The sequence below is a fragment of the Photinus pyralis genome, unplaced genomic scaffold (genome assembly GCF_008802855.1).
Source record: "Photinus pyralis isolate 1611_PpyrPB1 unplaced genomic scaffold, Ppyr1.3 Ppyr1.4_LG1, whole genome shotgun sequence".
Lineage (NCBI taxonomy): Eukaryota > Metazoa > Arthropoda > Insecta > Coleoptera > Lampyridae > Photinus > Photinus pyralis.
In genome coordinates, this window is record NW_022170249.1 from 1,867,128 (window position 1) to 1,888,800 (window position 21,673).

A 21,673-nucleotide genomic window follows, 5' to 3' on the forward strand; every position below is an offset into this window, starting at 1 on the left:
TCTTCCACAGTTTGAGAAACGGCGACCTCGGCAACAAGTGAAGCACAACTGCACCTACTTTAGAGTTTAGGGATGAATTGGGGCAAACGGAAAAGGCGCAGTGCAGTGTTCATCAGAAAAATTAAATTAGACCATGCAAAAATACACGTATTCTATATAAGGGCGTAGGGGTTTGACAACTTTGATAAACGTAGGTATAGCATAGATTAATAATCTATGGCAATAGTAAAACCATAAGGATAATAATGTCGGCAACTTAAAATTTAACGTTCTTGTATAAACGTAACTTTTAAGTTGCGTTGGCATTACTTTACGTAAACGCAGATTAATGACGATTCTAATGGCTCTTACGGGTTTTACGGTGCATTACAGTGTAACGTTACGATACTTAAACATCGCAAGACTTAACTTTTATTCCTTATATAAAATTTCAAAATCTTTGAATCCGGCAGCACAATTCTAATGCAAATTCTTTACGACCTACCTGCGTTGCACGGTACGCCCGATACCAATTCACATTTAATACCATAAATATAACCCTTGACGTAATAGCGCATCCATCTTTCTTAACGAAAATTTATACCTCATGTAAATTTAACGAATTTTAGTTACGGGCGCTAACGTATCGCCTACTTTCATAAATATTTTAATTTTTAAAGTAATTCCCTCGACGCCATTCATTCAAGTTTAGTTTACGCTTAAAATTTCGCCGGGAGGGAACATCAAATACTCTCGCGAACCATTTCAATGCTCTATTTAAAAGAATCTAGAAATTAATTAAATTTCATTTCTAAGGCATATAATTGTTCTTTTGCGTGAAAGGAATTCGTTGTTGTAACGCAACCCTCATCTTTCGCTGAAACACTAACCGCAATTTGGTCGGAATTGTAATTGTAAAATCGCGAATTCATTCTGAGATATCTTATACTTTTTTGTTGGAGATGCCGCATTTTAATGGAATCTGTTTAATTAACCAATGCAATGGGTTTTATTATATCGCATTGACTTATACATAGAAACAATTTTCAGGGACCAAATAGGTTCAATCGAACGGTTATAGGAATTTTCGAAAAATTGGCAAACACGGTTTTGTTAGATACAATGATCGTGAATATGACTTGTACGACTTGTGTCCTTCAACTGAATTTTGTAACAGCAATTTTATCTAAGGAAGTTGTTTAAAATTTCGAGGGTGCTTTCATTTACTAACCCGCATTTACTTATGATATTATACCTACGCTGTGGCTTCTGTCTCTCAGTTATGATAAAACTTTATGAAAATGAATTGCATTGTGTGATATATGGTCAAAGCCATCATGAAAACGTAAACAACCCTATTCATGCCGAGAACATCAAAAGACCATCTTAATTAACTACATTTAAAAACATTTCGTCATTTAGGCAATATGTATTACAATAAAATATACGAAGAGGTAGGAAAATACGAACAAAAAAGTATTTCAAACCGTTTCTAACAAAGTTATCGTGCACACGGACAGACAGCCAGCAATACAAAATTACAAACGATTCCAAAGAATTAACTACATAATTTTTCATTGGAGATAAAAAGAACATGAACACTCTATCCGGCTCGCACAATGTTTTCGAATAAACACAATTAATTGATTAACAATGACAAAAAATTATTCCAAAACACATTCAATGAAAATTAAAACAAAATTCCTGGAAGAACAATAAGCTTACAAAGTTTGTTTAAACAAATTACTCCGCACGCAGGCGTTCGAAACAAAATAAGAAAATCTTAAAATTACTTACAAGATTTTTAATCCAAACAATTTGGTCGTGGGTGGTTTGTGACATTCAGCTGCATGTATCAAACATACAACAGCACTCGGTGACAGTTTCAGGAGACTTCACTTCTTCTTTAATAAACCGAACTCAACTGAACTCCAACTGCCTTGATAAATAACATGAAAAAATTCTCGCTAGCTGCTCGGACGGTAGAAACTGTTAACCTTACTAAGCAGATAACTGCTTTGTTGGCCCCCACTCGTACGGAACAAACTGATAAACTTTCCACAAACTATTACTACGACGCTTAACTTTTTCTACACACTTTATTTCGTAACCGATGAACTGCGCATCCAATTGAACAAATAAGAGTCACTGTCCGAGATTTGGCGTAAACAAATTTACAGGCTCTTTTTACTGTCAGCTAGCATCAGCGGCAGCCTCGATTTTACGTTGACTTCAGTATTTCAAGAAACATCACTTCCACTATAAGGTAAACTCCTCCCTCAATCTTTTTCAATTAAATCTCCAACCACAATCAGGCTTGATAACGTTATCTTTGAAAGAGCGCGTCCCCACTTACGCCGAACTAACACACAATCCTTTGAAATGCATCTCTTCTGGCAGCGATAGGAATAGGTGCGCTAATTAAATTTCGCCCGATAGAAACTCCTTATCGCAAACGGCCAGATGTGTCTACATTTTAACAAGCAATTTCACGTTTTACAATTAAATACACAAATCTAAATAAACAATTTACAAAAGCGATAAACTTTGAACCAACAAAAATAATACCCAATTATAAACAATTCTAAAAGGAAAAATAACACTGAGGTACAAATTCAAGTCAAATAAACCAACTTTGTTTATTCGTAAGTAATTCGCCCAGATTTGCAATTAATAAAATTGGAATATTGTATGTAGCCACATCGAATAAAAATAAAACTAATTGCGATTTAAATTGTTTTACAATCTATGCTGATCTGGTGTCCTCGGGGACTAACGGCATAAGATGTGGAAAGCAAGAATGTCCCAAGAATAAGCAGTTTATCAAAATGTCCTTTATGAAGTGGGCTCAATAAAATGTTCCGGAGTCCCCCTATCGGATCGCCGGGTGGGGACTGCAGGAGATTGCGCTTTACGTACGAAAAATGATAATAGCAGAAGGAAAATAGCTTAACTTAACGCATGATTCATATGGGCTGTAGATCGACACAAGGTGTGCTGTGACCGGCAATCTTTCCTGGCGGATGTACGCTACGTCCCGGTCAATGGCAAAAAACATTACGAGATGTCCCGATCTGATGTAATTCAGATTTCGTAAATCCTCCATTAATGGCAACAAAAGCGTGGAAATCTCTTAAAACTGAGTTTTAACTTTTAAAATGTAGCCCTCCATCATCTAAGCCATTCATTGTAACGACCTTGGAACCTTTCCTCAATACTAACCATTCTATTTAGGTTTTTTGTAGAGAAAAAATTACGAATCCGTACATGCTATTGTTTCCTATTTTATAATTTCAGAAACAGTAAAATTTAAAAATTAAAAACTGTCGCGTTTATAAAGTCAGTAATGCCATGGAATTATGAAATCAACCAAAAGTTTTGCCATGGAACTACTGATTTTATTATAAACGCCAGTTTTTAGTTACCTAATTTCTTGGTTTCAAAGTTCAAAAAATTAAAAGCTATATAGATTCTATATATTCTATTCGTAATTTTTTTCTCTACAAAAAACCTAAATAGATTTTATCTCTAAAATAATTAGGGAAGTCAATAATTAGAAATTAACATATTACTATTGAAATTCCGAGGGTGAGTTGTTCAAACCACGACCCGGTATAATAGAGGTATGGATACTAACAAATTAGTTTCACAAATACAAATATGTATTACTTAAAAAAATCACGTCAAATTTCAACCACTGCAAAAATACAGATACGCTCCAATGGAATGCAGGCAAATAAAACCGTCTGCCTACATTTTATTTTGGAACATTGTCTCTGTTATTCACAATCTCAGTAGCTCAAGACCAATTAGTGTTTTCACAAGAGCATGCCGTACTGAAGGTATCAAAATATAAATATAAAAGAGAGTAAAAATCAAAAATAACTCTTAAAAGGAAGACTATTAAGAAGCAAAAATATATATTTCCAAATTGTATATATTTTACTTATGAAGGTAAAAATGAAAATGACCCAGTTTTAATAACCAATTAGCATTTATTTATACAATACTACAAATGCGGCATTCCGTAAGCTTCTCGCAGATTTATTTACGTCAATCATTAGCAGTGTTTCCTTCGTACTCTTCGGTTATGCCTTAATTAAATTTTTAATATACTGACGATCTTACATTCTCGTTTCATTGACCTAGATCTCTAAATTGACAAAAACCTCGAGTACCTTCCAAATAATCTAAAATTGCCCTAATCTTCGTTTATTGAAATAATAGTGTCTACATATAAAATATTAGAAATGGAATACAACACGTAAATGGACTAATTCTTCTTCTCGATCAACTCCAAGAGACGTTTATCAATACAATTTTTCACCCTAGCAGCAGTTTGCCCGTGCGACACGCCTGCTGGTACATTTTTACAACTTGCAACAGCAGCGTTTGCTATATCTAACCCGATCGGAGCTTCGTCATTGGGTTTTCCACCGAAATTCTTTCGTGTGAAAGTACTAATCTCTTTCTCGAGTTTGTCAAAGTTGAAGGTACCATCCTCATTTTGGAACTCGATCGCTTTCCAGTAGCAGTTCAAGAATAAGTTAAACTTGGGATCGTCTTCGGGAATGAATTTTGAGGAATCATCTGTTATGATCGATTCAATGTAGTTTTTGTCGAGGTTTAAGTCTTTTATGCATTTTAGTTCCTCTTCGGAAAATTGTAAGTGTCCCATTGTCTAAATAAATAATGTTTAAAATAATAATTATCGTGAATTATTTGTATTTACCTGAGAAGCGCATAAGAGCAGGCAGATTGCACTGAAGGTGTTCATGGTAGCAAGTGTTGCAGTTTACAGTTTTAAAACTATTCTGTTGAGAATTTATATAGTCCACCGATTATACAAGACGTGTTTACGTTCGTTTTATCGTTCATAACTTAGTAAAATACCTACTCAGGTTATTCCCAGCTACCGTAACGTTATCAGAGCATCAAGTACGAGGGGATTTCTCTCGACAATGGAAAAGTTTCGTCGGGTTGTGCCCTGGTACAAAAGTTCAATTTTTTTTAATCTAAGCTGGTTTAAACCCTGGTAATGGAATATAGCCTGGTATAAAGGTTACTGATCGTAAAGTTATTTATTAGATCCTGAGCCTGACGATTCATGTCTCAATCAAATTAATTGTTGCATAAATAATGCACTAATAACGAACAAGGATGTGTTCTTGTGCCTCGATGTAATGATTTTGGTCGTTTTCGGAACACAAATAAGCATAACTTGGTATTTTTCTATTGTCCTAGCACCTAGCAGTGAAAAATGTGCAACTTCCACCTTTGGTAACAGATATGATATGATAATCGCGAATATGATAGGCAAATCGAGATGCAATAACAATAAGAGATTATAAAAGTTCAACGGTTTATCTGTACTCACAAGTGGGACTTGGTGAGCTGTTTTGAATCAATGATAACACAGTGGAGTATGGAATGTGTCGATTCTAAAAGTGGCGAATGGACATTTGCATGCATCTAAGATCCCTTTCTTTTGCCATGAAAAATAGTCGAAAAAATGTAGGAGCAAAGTTGTGCAGAAGTACAATTTTTCTAAAATATTTCTGGTCAGCAGTCATGTGCTATATTCTTGGGAGTTGGGACCTCTTCCACTTTCACATCATTTTTTGGTCTTTTATCGAAAAAAGCAAATTTTGATTGACTTTCGAGATATGTCTTTTTAATTTCAAATGCCACCCTCAACACCCAACTACAAAATGTCCACTGATTGGAATTGTGATTAGTCACAGTATTAACACCGATGTCAAAGGGATAGATCGTGTTATAAAAGTGTTATAAATGTGAATGTGAAATTGAATTATAAAAGTCAGGAAAATGACACGTTACTGGCGAGGAAACATTGAAATACGAGTCCCTTTGGGACCGAGTACTTTAATTTCCGAGTCAGGTACTGTCATTTTACTGACGAGTTTTGTATTAAATTTTACCCGAAATCGTATTTTAATATATTAAAATTTCCGAAATCGTATTTTAATATATTAAAATTTCATTTTTATATAGAACTTTTGATTAATGTCAATCTGTCAGTGATGACAGGAGTTCTTATAGACATTTAGCAATGACACAGATGCAGCCGGTAAAGTGACAGGTGCGGCCGGTAAAGTGACAAGCGGCAGGAAATGTAATCTCATCTCCCTCCGTCATGGAAACTAAACTTTCCTGACAGAAACTAGGCATTCCTTTTGGAAAATGCGCTAAAAGTGAACCAGTCTATCAGTAAAATGACTTCACTTGACTCAGAAATTAAAGTACTCCGCCCTAAAGGGGTCTCGCAATTTAATGTTTCCTTACCAATAATGTGTCACATTCCTGACTGTTATGTAGATAACTATTACGTTACAATTTGTTACAATGTAATTGCTAACATCGAATGATCCTCACGCTCCCACGCTGGCTATTTCCCTTTACAGTTTATTGCTCTGGCAAAAAAATTCAGACATAGAAATGCCAAATTCCTTGTGTAAATTATTTATCATGGATACAAAGGGTGGACGCAAACCGCGCATACATTAATTTCATTCTCATTCCAAGACTACTTATAATTATTGTTATTGTTTGTACGTAAGATGCACAGGCCTTGTATAGATCTAAAAGGATTCATTCAAAATAATGATAAAGTGAATTAACAAAGAAAACTGTAGATTTTCCAGGTTGTTCCCGAACAGATTTTATAATCGTCCTCGATTATATTTCCTTAACTTATACGTGACTTTCATCCATTTTACCATCGAACTTATAATATGGTTGTTCACACATCTTTTATTTATTTCAGATAGAAGAACAAGATATAAAACTTAATACGGAAGGAAACTCCTCAACGGAATTGTCCGGTCCCCCAGATTCACACGAGGCTATGAACAATCGGGATTTAAGCTCAAAGCAATCAAAAAGTTATCGAGAAAAGCGAAGTTATGAATTTCTTATGGGTCTCATAAACAACAATTCAAGATTCGAAGTTACAAACGTCGACATGCCAGCACCTAATGATAGGAAAAAGAATCAGGTAGGTATTGTAATTAAGAAATTCACTACGGATTTTATTTCTTATTTTAGATTGTGAAAAATCAAGCCTTATTGGAATTGATGATTAAAATCGCCGCCGATCCAGAACAATGGGAAAAGGTTCACAGATTATTGCGTAAGTTAAAGCATTACAATATTAGTGTGCTCGTACTACATTTGCTCTACAGGGAAGATTGATAATGATCTTATTACCTCAAAGAAGTTGTTCGACAGCATACAAAACTCAATCGAGGATATTAATAACTTTTCATCTGTCGCACAACCAATGACAAACGAAAATTCAAGCAAACGCGGCAATGAGGATTTGGAAAGGTCCAATAAATCGGCTGCACACACGACGGACAAAAGGCAAGGGGAAATTGTGACAAACACTACAAACGACAACAGTACGATAGAACTGCATAAAATGGTGGTCATTCTGAATGGAGATAAACAAAGACCAACTCCTAATAAAGCCGAGGAAGCACTAAAAACTAACAAATGGCCAGACTTTGAGACGGAAGGCAAACTAGTATACAAACCCAATGACGACTTAGGGCACCAAAACGTAGACAGCTCTAGATACAATTGGCAGTCAGGTGGTAACTCGGGAAGCAAATCATATCCTCGAAATTTTGCATATCATAGGGTTACTGGAAATCCCCTCTATCACTCAAACCTCGACAAGAATCCCAAAGCATACATTGCAGTTTCTGTAATAGCACCAAAACCCCTTCGGCCAGCATTACAAGATGACATAATTTTAGAGAACGAATTGAGACAATTAAAACCATGGAATAGTAATAAGGGCTATAAAACTATGGCCGCCGGAAGATCCAGATGGATTGCGTCGCCTGAGAACAATAACTCACGATATCACCTTAAATAATGTAAACGATAGATTTTATAAAAAGAACCACAAATCTATTACCTACTGAATTGAATCGTTTGGGTTCAAAACAGTACATCTGCATAAAATTGTTAACTTGTTGAGTGAACCTTTGGTAGTTGTAGCACGTTTCACACAGATGCATACAGTTTTGAATCCAAACGAAATTATTATTAAAGCACCTTTACTGATTAGTTAATTGTACAATACTAACTAAAAAATGAAATTATTATTATAGTTATGTATACTAACCTATATGTTATTTACTTGTATCTAAATAAAATAATTTTTAAATTTTGCAAAGATTTTTATGGACTAGAACTATTTTTTAGACCAAATGAATTTGTGCCGCTTTGGTACTTGGTAGATGAAAACTGAAATGAGGGTAATACTGTATTGTAACGATATCTTAGATAAATAAAGAATATTGCCTATATTTTCCAATTTTCTTACCTCATACTCGTACTTTGCCAATTTAATTGTTGCATCATTGAAATATCTGAAATATTTGAAACAGGAGACACAAATAAAAAATCGCGGTCCTTTGTCAAGAAAGCACTAAATTTCGCAAAAAAAAAGGCTTTTCTCGCTAATGTCAAATTCAATAAAATTATTCGCAATCGATTTTGAGTAACTATTGCTCACATTCTCAAATTCACCGCCAATATGTATTTTCAACGTGTTGGAGAGGGGAAAATTAGGTACTTGTAATTTGTAGTAAAAAGGAAATCTTATCTCATTGGAAGCATTTAGAAATAAAATGAAATGGAACAGAAACTGTATTTCAGAGTGTAACAGTGTTTTCACTTGGCACAACGATACAATACATATAGATGATGACTTAAGTCAACTGAGAAATGAGATTTGAAGTTCCATCAAAGAACGATCAGCATTAGCACCATATATTTATTATATAATATATCAAATAAAAGATTTGTATTTTCCGCTGAATTTGACACAAAGAGAGTTCATATTGTAACGGAAATGCTCCAGACATGACGTCGCCTTTGGCGCTCTGGAATTTTCTACGCGCGCGATAGTGGGACATTCGAGAATGTAATGGACTTACATTGCTTGCGTGTATAAATGGTTGCGGACCGAACATCGCGGCAGTCTACTACCGAACGAGTACGTAAACATAGAGCGCGAAAAGCTGATATAAATTGCGAAGTGTGAGTGATATAAAGAATCGATATAAATTGTACGGATTTTATAGTGTTTTAGTTTTGTTTAATAAATATTGATATAAATCGAACCCGAATTTATAAATAACGTTACAATATTATAAGCTCCAGGTATTGATAAAGTAAAATTCATACGATATAATTAACACTTGCTAAAGATACATTTGCCGGGATACTGAAATACGAAGTACAATTCGAAAGTCCAGGTGTGACCACGTAAAATTTTTTTGTTCAAACGTCAATAAAACATTTCTCAGATCGGGTTAATTTTTCTTTCGATTTAAAAACCCTCGTTTTGTTGTTATTCTCACGCTTTAAACAAAATATAGCATATATTATAAAGAGCTAATGTGACTTCTTAATAGCTTATCAGTATTTTGAAACACTGACTGGTCATAAAAAGTATCCCTCTAGTTCCTTATGTTCCTTTGTACGCGCATAATCGACTAATATGCTTTTTGTCCAAGGAATGTTTGTAAAGGGGAATATCCGTTACCTTGGGGTTGCATTAACCATTTTGGAGGGCTCCCTTGCTGATGTTAATTTCAAATGAAATTATTCTATGATCTGACACAGTCGCTTCTCGACAACTTTTATGTAGAAAAATTTTTTATGTCGTTATTTACCGAGCCGAGATATATACTATATTCCATATACATAATGCATAATGGGCACCCTGTACTTTCTACTTTTTTGCGCTTTTTTAAGAAGTAACTTGTCAGTTCGTTATGTGGTCAGAGATACTCCGGCATCATCGGGTATCTCTGACCACATATCGCCCTAATAATCGCTTTAAACGTAAAAATCAGCTCGGGGGTCCATACTAACAATGTAGCAGACGGTAATTTGAGGAACTTTTAAATTCTTTGAGGAATACCCGCGAAAAACGCTCTTCACATATCTGTTTGGTACATTGGCAATTTCTAAATTATAAGAATCGACGATTTTACATACTTAGGGGGGCATAAAACTATATACAGGATGTTGAGTATCCATTCATACAGGATGCCCGGTAAATATCGACTGCATACAACATTTTTCTATATGAAAGTAGTTTTCCATAATAATTCAGTGGTTTTGATTTCAGAAAACAAATGAGTAACGAAAAACAATTGAATTTTTAAAAATAAGAATGCACCCTTTTCATTGGCCTCAACTGATAGAAATGTCTTTTCTCTTTTCGATGATGTAACATGTTAGGACCCTTATACAAAAAAAATTTCTAAAAAATTTATTACAATTAGGTACATCAATAACATTAATCTAGATATCCTACATCAAAATAAAGCAAATGAAAGTGTACGTTTTTTAATTAAACCATGAAGACAACACCAAATTAGCAATAATCGCTGCAGCATTTCTCCCAGAATACTCAGAAATATTCATTACAAGCTTTCCGTGATAGGTTAGTTCACTGCCTTGCAGTAATAGAAGTAAACACTTATTGCGATGAAAAGCATTTGATTGCTAATTTACTTTTGTCTTCCAGGTTTAATAAGAAACGGACACGTTCATTTGTTTGATTTTGATGTAGGATATTTAGATTAATGTTATTGATGTGATTATAATCATTTTTTTTTAAATCTTCTTTTGAAAAGAGAAAAAAATCTCTAATGAAAAGGTATACTACCATTTAAAAAAATTCAATTATTTTTCGTTACTAATTTGTTTTCTGAAATAAAAACAACTGAATGCTGCCTCATTATGGAAAATAAAATGTTAAATAACTTTTATGTAGAAAAATTTTTTATGCAGAGTCGTTATTTACCAAGATATATACTATATTCCATACATAATGGGCACCCCGTACTTTCTACTTTTTTGCGCTTTTTTAAGAAGTAAAAAAATGTGCTATTGTTTGCGTTTTGTCCGTTCGTCCAGACCCACTTCTGCCGTTTTGAACTACTTATAGGGGAATGGTCCTATAATCCTGGAATTTTTTGCAGTAGGTAGCCCTTGAAGGTGTGCCAGACGGCCATCAAATTTCGCTGTCTTAAGGGGAAGCCCCCTCCCCCATGAATTATTTCCAGAGAGGCTGTTTTTGATAGTAAAACGTGCATAACTTTTACATACGACAACCAATTGGTCTCAGATTTTGCATACGCATGCCTTTAGTGGTGCCAAATACTTTTGTAAATGGGAACAGGAGGGGGGGGAGTAAACACATGTTCTACCCTTCATGCTATTCTAATGAAACGTCTAATCGAAGTAAATTGGTGCGTACAAACTGTAACTCGCCTCTTTTCGAGATCAGTGGGTGAAGGGATCGGGGGGGATTAGAAATTTTAATTTTTATGGTATTCTAATTAAAAGTCTCAACGAAAGGTTTCTACCAACTACCGCCCGGAATCCTTATCAAAAGAGGAAGTTGTGAGAGAGGGGGGGGGGGGGGAGAACTGGTTTTATCCTTCATGGTACTCTTATGAAAGGTCTCAACGAAAGCAATTAATTTATACCAACCATAGTCCTCCTCGACCCCTTATCGTGATCGAATATATTCCCGTAGGTATACCCCCAGAACGGATTGTCAGAAGAGGATGCTCACAAAGGACAAGTGGATCGTTAGGACGAGACATATCTATTGCGGTGATGTCAAAGTTTTAAGGGCACATATCTGCAGAATAGTGTCGGATTGTGAATGTATGCCAGGCGGTCTTTACATGTTTATATGTGTAAAGGGCTTCCTCCGCCATTAATCATCTACCAAGAATGTAAACACCGATACCATCAACCATGCTACTACCTTATAACGCTACAATTTACTAAGCTATTTCTATTTAAAAAATGCGCTTTATCTGCACAGGAGTGGTGCACAATTTATACGTGTTTCCACTGCATTGACGACGGAAGGAAAAGAAGCATAAAGTTGGTGCACTTTTTTTTTAAATTGCGGTAGTGTTAGATTTTCACATTTAGCTACAAATGTTACTTTCATCGTCTGGCCAAGAAATGCAGTTTGAATATTTCAAAACCATTGGAGATTCGACATTTCATGTTACAAGACCACCAAATAGGTACCGTCGGAAGCCGAAAGATGAGGATTTAATCAACGTGTACTTCTTCTAGACATCATATCATCCGGAAGCTATGCAATGGTAATAATCATAGGATTTAATCATCCAGTAATAATAATAAAATGACACCTTCCTTTGTTTAATTATTAGGGGATTAACGTTTTCCACGAACCATTACTCATGCAAGTGTGTGGGTATGTGAATATATTGCTAATTTGATATATTATTATGCAAGTCAGTTTTACAAATGAATGGTTTGGGTATTCCCATTCTCCTCTATATTGATTGTTTATTTACCGACTGAACAGGTAATATAATTGTAGATAATCATTTACATTACATTACAGCTGCAAAGATTATAACTATTTCTGACACGTATCTCACTGCTTATAAATGGTCGCGAGTACGAAATAGGTATATATGACGTTGAAATCTGAATAACATCGTTTCTTTTGGGCGTCAAAATTTACGTAGAACGACAACAACCAATCGCTGTCGATCATTTTTTGAATAAAATTATTATTAATTACCTATTTGTAGTCGGAATCCTCACTAATAAGTATCCCCTCGAGTTCTATCATCAGCTTTTTGAATTACCCTGTAAGATAGATATAAAACGTTGGCTATTTTTTTAAAATGAGTAAAAGAAGGAGAAAAATAATATTTAAATGCACATGAACTAATTTCAGTTACTTCATGTTCCTGTAATTGTACGACCTTGTTTTTGAGCGATTGTGAACTGATTGGAATCCGAAGATAAAGTGACTTAAAAGGCTCTATTGAGCAAATAATATACAGGGTTAGGTACTTTCTAGCAATTCACAATCTTAATAATAAATTGTACCCAGCTAGAGGATTGTTGTAATCTCGGGCCAGCCCCCTGGTGGTAGGTACTATCTAAAATCGTCATAATTGGGAAATAATAAATCACAATCGGTAAAAAATAGAAGTCAAAGCTTGTCGTTCCACCACCATCCTTCGCCCACGAAACTTTGGCGCATTGTACTTCCGATTTCATATTAAAACATCAATTTTCAACTATGCAGCATTTTAGTTTCAGTAGGTACCTACTTAATTGTAAATACGTTCCTATTCAAATCATGTACCCCATCAAAAATGGAGAGATAAAAAAAGTAATGACCAATATTGTAAAGACCTTACAAGATGAGCGCAATTTAACTGTGGAATTGTTGAATTAAAATTTTATGTAAGTGTACCTATAGTTCACAAGTTGGGATCATTAACATTAAAAGTCAATTCACAAACACCCTTGGCAAACTTCAAGGTAGGTTGCAACTGATTGGGCGTTTAAAATTAATTGTCAGAAGAACATGCCACGAAATATCAATATAAAATCACAAAAAATAGTTAAAGAAGTACGCTAACGGGATCCCGGTTAGAATGTATAGCTTATAGCCCAAAAAAGGTGTATGAGCGACTCTTTTTTAGTTTTTGGCACAAGTATAAATTGTGCACAACTCTTGTGCAGATAAAGCGCATTTTGTAAAAGTAAATGGTGCGTATCATAAAGGATAAAACTAGTAGCACTCTCCATGAAGGGCAGAACGTGTGTTCGCCCCCCCCCCCATTTTCAAAAATTTTACTTGGCACGACTAAAGGCATGCCCTCTCCCCCCCTTGAGACAGAGAAATTTGATGGCCATATGGCACACCTTCAGGCTACGTATTGCAAAAAATTCCAGGACTTTAGGACCATTCCCCTAGAAGCAGTTCAAAAGCTCATTTTTTTAATTCTTAAAAATCTCAAAATGAAGTTGATGATGGTTCTGGTTCTGGCGTGTATCAATTCATCACATACAATTTGTTTCTCAACCACAATGCGTTACTACAAAAGGCCCATCAGATTACGCTGACACCCTCACAAAATTAGGACAATATTTCTGAATTAGTTGTACAGTATTGCGCCTTATCTACTTCCTTTGATTACATTTTATTACGTAACAGAATATAATCATGTAGCATCTCCTTCCATACTGAAGCCCTGGAAAAGATGAAGGCTCTTTAAATGAACACCCTGTAGGTATAACAAAAAAAATAATAACACAATATTTTGAAAAAATATTATAATTAATGTTATGCATATACAAAAGGCAAATGAAATGTTTAAAAACACAGCGGTTAATAATTTCTAAATATCCATTCACATCTCTCGTTCCCACCACATGAAATTAGGAGTTACCAGCGATTTAAGCGCCAGAAAACTAGGGCACCACACAATCCAGAAGAATAAATGAATACTATTTGCTAAAAATGGAATTCTACCAACAATTCACTCTCTAGGGGGATAATTCATTGGCCCACTCGGAGGTTGATATAAAGGCCTACTTTGAGTGGTATATAACGCAGAAGCGGGCGCAGGCGTCTGCTGATATTGCGTTTGCATTCGCACAGGGTAGGCGGCCGCAATCGTTGGAGGCTTGGTGGGCGCCTGAGTTGGATTGAGAGACATCGGCGTCGCGTGAATCACATGCGCATGCGAGGATGGAGGTCGTAATGTATAGCTCTCTAATGGTTTTTGCTCAATGTGGTAGGTTTGCGGCCTTGTATTTTCGTACACGGCGCGCGTAGGCTCACGTGAAGGAATCGGTCCTTGTGGATAATAGATCGAGAGCTCTTGAGGTGGGTAGTACGTCCCTGGTTGGCTCGCATATTGTGGCGTCTCTAAATGAATAAAATAACAAGTTATTAAAGCTGTAAGCTTGTACATTAGGGATGATCCACAAAGTAAAAAGTCTAAAGTCTGGTCTCCACTAGTCTTTTGAAGTTTGCAACTTCTCAAATTCTTAAGTGATGTAAGTTCGTCCTGAACCAAGCTAATGATGTTTTAAATGAGACGCCCTGTATATTATTTTGTAAGAAGTAGCTTCAGTTAAAAATTGAGAAAAAGTCGCCCACAGTTTCCGCGACGAAATTTTGAATAAATGAAGATTTTGCCCCACCAACTACAAAATCTAGTTCCTGTGCATCAAGTCAATTTGTTTTGCCGTTTCCCTGACGAAATTGGTGAATAATTGCAATTTTTACTGTGCCAACGTAAGAGAGAATATGACAGGAAGAGCACAAAATTTAACTCCTGTAATCAAAATAATGTGTTTTGCCATTTCCCTGAATGAATTGGTGAACAGGATTCACTCTTTTACGTTAAAATTTTTTGATTTATTAAACATTTTAGTCAAATGTGTATAATAAAGGCTAGCAGTAATGCCAATGGGCTTACATAATTCGCGAGATAATTCGGTATGTGAAGGTATTATCCGAAAATGTCAGTATTCCACAAACTTGAATGACAATGCCTGCACTCCAATAAAATCTCAATAGTTTTACAGTGACATTAAAATCTTACAGATTTTCATACAAGTTACAGGGGGTAACATGCAGAAGTCGCAAAGTCTTTGCAATAAACCAGAGATCTCTGCAATTAATACCGTATGTTTTGGGGATCGACCCCCACTTGTGCATCCTAACTTACTCTGTGGAGAACCTTGGTAAGGCGTGCTTGCAACTGTTGGCGGTTTGTACGCATATGCTTGATGGTATATTGTGGTTGGAGGTGCTGGTGGTGGTTGTGGACTTGGACTTCGAGGACGTTTGTTGACAGCTTTAAAGCTCTGTTGCGGAACTGCTGCAACGCGTGGTACCGTTTGAGGGATAAACAGCTGCTGATGCACCAAACCAGTTGATGGGATTGCTTGAATTGTCAGCATGTCGCTAAAAACATTCTTACATAACGACAGAATGAGGTAATTAACACGACCTACTTTGATTCCTTTACAAGCTGTCTTCTACGGTTATCATCCTCGTTCAAGACTTTCTTCAATTGTAAGAATAACTGATGTTTCTCCTCCTTTAATTGCTGCAATTTGCCTTCAAGCTGTTGAATTTGTTCTCGCGTTTCACCTAAAGTCATCACATCCTGTTGTTCACGAGCTTCTCGTTCCTTGCGTAATCGTTCCTCTTCGACTTCAGCCTCACGTTCTTGTTTTTTGCGAGCTCTTTCGCGTTGAATATGGGCTTTTAGCGCTTTCCACATCTGCTCCGAGCGGTCAGGCTTTTCGGTTACAGCAGCAGGCATCTTAGTTTGCTGTATAGGCTAACGGAAAAATGTAAAATCGAATTAGAAACTAATAAACTCACAAAGTTAATTCATACTTGCCTGACTACGTTGGAGAAAGTTTCCTGATTTGCAATTTTTATGTAAATAAACAAATTAAGGTTAGCAGTAGCCAGCTGACAGCTATATTCTGTTTCTGTAAATCTGTACGCCATCAATCGTTAACAATGAGAACTACCAGTACCACCAAAGTATAGATTTCTGGTTCCTTATATGTAGATAGTAATACCTATTTCAGTACAGCAGATGGCAAAACAATGCTCGAACGTAACGCCAGTTTTAGAACTAAAGGTCGGAACACTCGGAACACATGCATCCTTTTTCTCGTAGCGATTTACCTGCGCAATGTGTGGTTTTGTGAAAGAGCTAAAAATAAAAGTCTCTTGGTAAAATAATTTATATAAATTCCCACACAGATAGCACAAAGTGATCATAAAGAAGCTTATTACGCTAATTGCAGCCGCTTTCTCTGTCCGACCGCCTGTCTGTCCGTCCGTCCGAGGCCCTACAGTTTTCAATATACATATTTAGTTCCTTTTTTGTAAATTCGGTAACTTATAGTTATAGCTCTGGCAGCCGAGCCAAGAAAAATCTTGACGATTAATCTTATTTATTATATTATTATTAATATAATTAATATTATTTATTAATATATTTTTTTGAAATTTTAACTACAGATAATAAAGGCAAACATATCACATATAGTCAAAATTAGATGTCCTCTTCCTTCTCTCGAAAGATTTTGCATTTTTTTTCTTCTTGTCTCCCCATTAGTTTAATACTTTTAGCGCATTTTTAAGAACTAATAAAAATTATTATTAGTATAGGGGAATTGTCCTAGAGTACTAAAACTTTCTGCAATAAATGACTTAAACCATGAAGGAGTTCCAAACGGCCATCACATTTTGGTGTCTTAAGGGGGTTATCTCTCCATGAATCATTAACCTGAGATACTGTTTTTCAAAGTAAAATGTGTATAACTTTTACATGCGAGTTGCGACAAACAACTTGCGTATGCGTGCCTCTAGTAGTGCCAAATAAAATTTTTGAAAATGGAGGAACGGGGTAAATTTTACCCATCAGGGTATTCTAATTAAAGGTCTCGTTGAAAGGAATTGGTTTCTACAAACTATAACTTTTAAAGATGAGCGAAGGGGGGTAGCTCCCTTCTCCTTTACTTTTAATCAAAATGGAGGTTGGGGGGAGGGGACTGGTTTTATCATTCACTCATTATCATTCATGGTACTCTTTTTCCATGTCCTTTATGTTATTCCGTCGATCGTTTCCGTCCCTTCTCTGAAGTTGATGTGTGTTTCAATTCATATAACATCTTCTTCTCATCCATTTCTTATTTCATTCAGTACCATTGCTTAGATTCCATACGTCCCGTCGTCGTTATCAGGATTCCCCTATAACTTTACACACAATCTTTGTCACTTACTTTTGAATATCAGTACTATTACCCCTTTCTTCGATTCTTCAGGTACCTAATCCACCCCTTTTCCATATTTTGTTTACTAGATTCCTCATCCTTTCCTTGACTATGTGTGGCGAAAATCTAAACTTCATTTCCTATTACTTATTCGCACCCAGACAAATGGACGGACGACAGACGGACAGTTGGACGAACGGACGGTAGATAGGTGTGGCATACTTAAAAATATTAAAAAGGAACCAATTCATTTACGTGTCCTAAAACCTGATGAAGCAGACAGACGGGTAAACAGGCCAAGAGATGGACGGACGGATGGACGGACAGACAGACAAACACTATGGACTCTCCTAAAAAGCTTATTGGCTTTGTTCGGCCGCTTAATGAAGTGCAAATGCTTAATTTAAATAGGCGCAGATTTTTCCTTGGTTATTTATCTGTAGTTTTGCTACTTATTGGATTAGACTGATGTGTTTTAAGTGAACATAGGGGTATGTTCATTTTTGCGAAAAATTCCCTGTATGTATTGTTGTGTAAACTGCAGGGGAGTCTCTTTGAACTAATGCCGAGGACGAGAGCGAGACCCTATAGTGAAAATTTACGTGTTGTCAACGTAAATTCTGGTTTACAGCAGTCAGAACATCTCGTATATAAAATGTTTCAATTTATTTGATGGGAGCTGGGGGAATTTTGGTCAAAAAGACACAAAATTGGAAAATTTGTTAAAAGTAGATTTTGTTTTTAATTGTAAATGTAATATTTGTTTGGTGCGTTGAGTATCGTAAATTTTTGAACGTATATAAAGGGAATATTAATCGTAATGTCGACTTAAGATAAAAGTCTTGTCTAGCCAGGTATTTTGTAAAGGCGTTATTGGACAAATTAGTTGGCTTTATTTACTAACAACGTCATGTGCGAATAAAGGAAGCTGTTTCCGAGATTCAGCGGGACTACGAAATGGAATCAGAATGGAACAGATAGGTAAGTAGTGGTGGCTTGACCTTTAAGTACGAAAAAGAAGAGATAAACAATGCTGATTAGCCTAAGTCGGCTGTCTCGCCGTAATACTGTTTGCGAGTTGAGTGTAAGAGAAGTATGTATGTCAATGTCGTGCACTTACGGGCAAGTTTTCGCCGATTACGGTTAAAATTTACACAAATGCGGTTCCGTAGTTAAAAGGACAAAGTCAGTGTCTTGTTTTTGATGAAGTGCTGTTAATTAAAAATCTTGTAACCCGAGCAGCCATCATAATTATCAGTTAACCTCATTCAACAAGTTATTGGATTACCCAGTTTATGTGTTAAACAAAAATCAGTTGAAAGCGTTCAGATTTATGTAAAGTGTGATTGTACGGACTATTTAATTTGAATAAATATTATTTTTGTTTTTTTATTTGTCCGTTTTGTAAACGGGTTGTGTTTATGATCAAAATAGGCTTTGTTAGCCTTAATCTTTTTCTTACAGGTTCTTATATTGGATTGTTTTATCATGGTGTGTCATAGAATCTCTTGTCATTTCTAATTATAATCAAGTGTGTGTGTCAATTTTAATCCTTATTGGAGATCTAGGTAAAGTTTAATTTGATTTTAATCATTTATTTTAATCTGACTTAATTTTCAATTCCAATTTGAGCAGTTGTTTTCAAGGAAATTTAGGGATTTTTATTAAGGCCTTCATAATTTTTCAAACTTAAAAAACTTTTAAGGTTTTAAGGTTTTTCTTGTGTCGGAACCCAGTCACGCCCTGAGAGGAATTTTAAAAAGAGAGAAGAACATAATGGTAATTTGAAATAGCTGGATAGATGTCTCTTAGGAAGCCTTTGACCGCGTACCATTTTACTTAGCAGTATAACATACTTAAGTAATATAAAAGATACTTAGTTGTCGAATGTGTGCGACATAATTCCTGGCAGTGACAATTATTTATATTGAAAGATGAGGGTTAATTTTGATTAAGATATATGTCAGAAATAAAAATACAAATCAGTTATTTGGTAAGTGAAGTTCAAGGTTAACGTGAACTAGGCTGAAAAATACTATCCTTTCTGTAATAGGTGCACCCAAAATCGCCTATTTTTGGAATACAAAGGAAATGTGCAGGTGCTCCAAGAACAAATATATAGGTAGGTAGATACAAGAAAAATCAATTTGACAAATTTTCAGTTTGAAATCAGTCAGCATACTAGCGGTTGTTAAATTTGTCCAGAATGCATCTTTCGACTGCAAACAATTGTATTAATGAATCACCGGCAATTACTGCTGATTAATTGACGAAATCAATCCTATAAATTAGTCTAAAGCTATGCTCTTAAATTACTAATAGTTTGATATCGCCGGGCGTGGAAAATTTACTGTAGTCTAATTTACGTTTTTGCAATGCAAATTCAAACGCGTTACCTACATAAATGTCTCTTTACGTTATTAATTTCGGTTGCAGGCTCATTTACAATCCAGACTGTCTACTATTATTGTTTTTTTGTTTTTGATTTTTACCAATTGCATATAATAAAGTCGGTCTTATTATATATTGCTTGTTACATGCGTTGCAGTAAGCATCTGAATTACTTACGACTAGTATCCATCAGCAAATTGGTGATAAAAGTTCTGGATTAGATTGAGCAATATCATTTCGCCAAAGAGGTAAGTGTTAAATAAAGTCGAAGACTACTAGTCCTGTGCTTTCACAACAAGGGGGACTGCACGAGTTTTTTTTGAAATATGAAGAAACCCTTCAACGATATAGCTTCCTACAAGGTTGTATAAGAAATATAGACGAGCCAGGTATAAAACGATAAGGTCTTTTCCAGAGGTGAGGATAAATACCAAAAGGAAGTGGAAAAGAGCTAAGGGAAAATAAAGAATTACAATAAAAACTCCTGAAAAAGACAGACTGTTGGATAAAGACAAATGAATCTTGAAAAAGAGAGACGAAAAATTGCGCCAGGCCTTAAATGTGCTTCACTCTGGCAATCACATAAGTTAAAGAATAAAAAGGCAAAATCGTAACGAAGATTTTGGTACCGGAGAGATATGATCGTGAACAGAAGGATCAAACCTGGGTTGTTCTGGAGACGATGAAGGGAAGAAAAAGGGAATCTATTGGAAAATCAATTCGATTTTAGAGATAGAAGATCCACTCTGGATGCTGTGAAGGAAGTCCTAAAAATGGAGCAGTGGGCAGATCGGGAATCGTGAGGACAGAAACGCACTCAACTCGGAAAAATGGGATCGAATCGTAGATGCGTTTGAAGCATGGGACCTCCCAAATACCTGGAACAAATAGTCAAAAGATACCTCTCACACACATTTTTTTGAACAGGGTAGGAGGAAAAACTGAAGATTACGTGGGGAACATTTTATACATATTATCCGGTTCTGGAACTGGAAATTACTATAAGAGCACGAACAATTGAATTTATCGACGACTTGGTTCTCATTCTCATTATAAATAGCTTCCTACAAAACACGGTTGTTATAGGCCTGGTATACAAGATCAACCTGCAACATTAATGTATCTTTGCATTCTTCGCAGGGACCGTGGGGTGGAAGCACCCACGTGGCGGATAGAGGGACGCCCACACACACAGACATCCAAATTATCTAGCTCGTCGGCACTAAAACCCAGCTTGGTAGCCACGAAGGTCGTCACCGTGGATCAACCTCCCAAATTAAGGTGTTCCCTATCGTGCCGAGGACTACGTGACACTGAGACAGCAGTGTAGATAACAGTGCCCCTCGGATTCCGTGCGACCACCGAGTAGTGGTACCTTTCCTTCAAGAATGGACTGACAAGTCCTGCGCATGCGGCGCTGCCCATGTAAGTCCCCCCCGAACATCATTCAACGGCCTGTTTGTGAGCCACCCCCTCTTCACAGCAAGAATAGTACTGGCGCGTAGAAGGCAATGGACGAGAAGTGTCGGTTCGAGGGTCAAACCTTGGGTCACGCGGGTTGCGAGGCAAAGCCTAAGGCTCCGGGGGGGGGGGGGGAGCCTCAGTCGATATCTGCCATGGCTGCATCGGCTGACAG

General features: G+C 36.2%; 3 protein-coding genes across 4 annotated transcripts in view; 1 reads left to right on the plus strand and 2 right to left on the minus strand.

Moving 5' to 3' along the window:
* LOC116173859 overlaps positions 1 to 8,182 on the plus strand; it is a 28,644-nt gene extending 20,462 nt beyond the window's left edge. Inside the window, exons 2-4 of the mRNA XM_031491583.1 lie at positions 6,767 to 6,997; positions 7,048 to 7,132; positions 7,185 to 8,182. Coding sequence (XP_031347443.1) covers positions 6,848 to 6,997; positions 7,048 to 7,132; positions 7,185 to 7,885 — 936 coding nt within the window. The 5' untranslated portion in view covers positions 6,767 to 6,847 and the 3' untranslated portion in view covers positions 7,886 to 8,182. The remainder of the gene's footprint in view (positions 1 to 6,766; positions 6,998 to 7,047; positions 7,133 to 7,184) is intronic.
* Positions 4,176 to 4,870, minus strand: LOC116173870. Its single transcript, XM_031491594.1, has 2 exons — positions 4,712 to 4,870; positions 4,176 to 4,660 (listed from the first exon to the last, which is right to left on the minus strand). Exons 1-2 carry the CDS (start codon positions 4,754 to 4,756, stop codon positions 4,253 to 4,255), a joined length of 453 nt encoding a protein of 150 aa, XP_031347454.1. The 5' UTR covers positions 4,757 to 4,870; the 3' UTR covers positions 4,176 to 4,252.
* A 5,967-nt stretch (positions 8,183 to 14,149) lies between the features above and the next one.
* LOC116160170 (G protein pathway suppressor 2-like) lies at positions 14,150 to 16,384 on the minus strand. 2 transcript variants are annotated; one of them, XM_031473304.1, is made up of 4 exons: positions 16,253 to 16,384; positions 15,862 to 16,193; positions 15,573 to 15,811; positions 14,150 to 14,764 (listed from the first exon to the last, which is right to left on the minus strand). In XM_031473304.1, the coding sequence occupies exons 1-4, from the start codon at positions 16,367 to 16,369 to the stop codon at positions 14,373 to 14,375; spliced, it is 1,080 nt and encodes a 359-aa protein (XP_031329164.1). In that variant the 5' UTR covers positions 16,370 to 16,384; the 3' UTR covers positions 14,150 to 14,372. The 2 variants fall into 2 exon arrangements, with proteins under 2 accessions (XP_031329164.1, XP_031329165.1); XM_031473305.1 differs by having other exon boundaries at positions 16,257 to 16,359.
* Between the last annotated feature and the right edge of the window lie 5,289 nt (positions 16,385 to 21,673).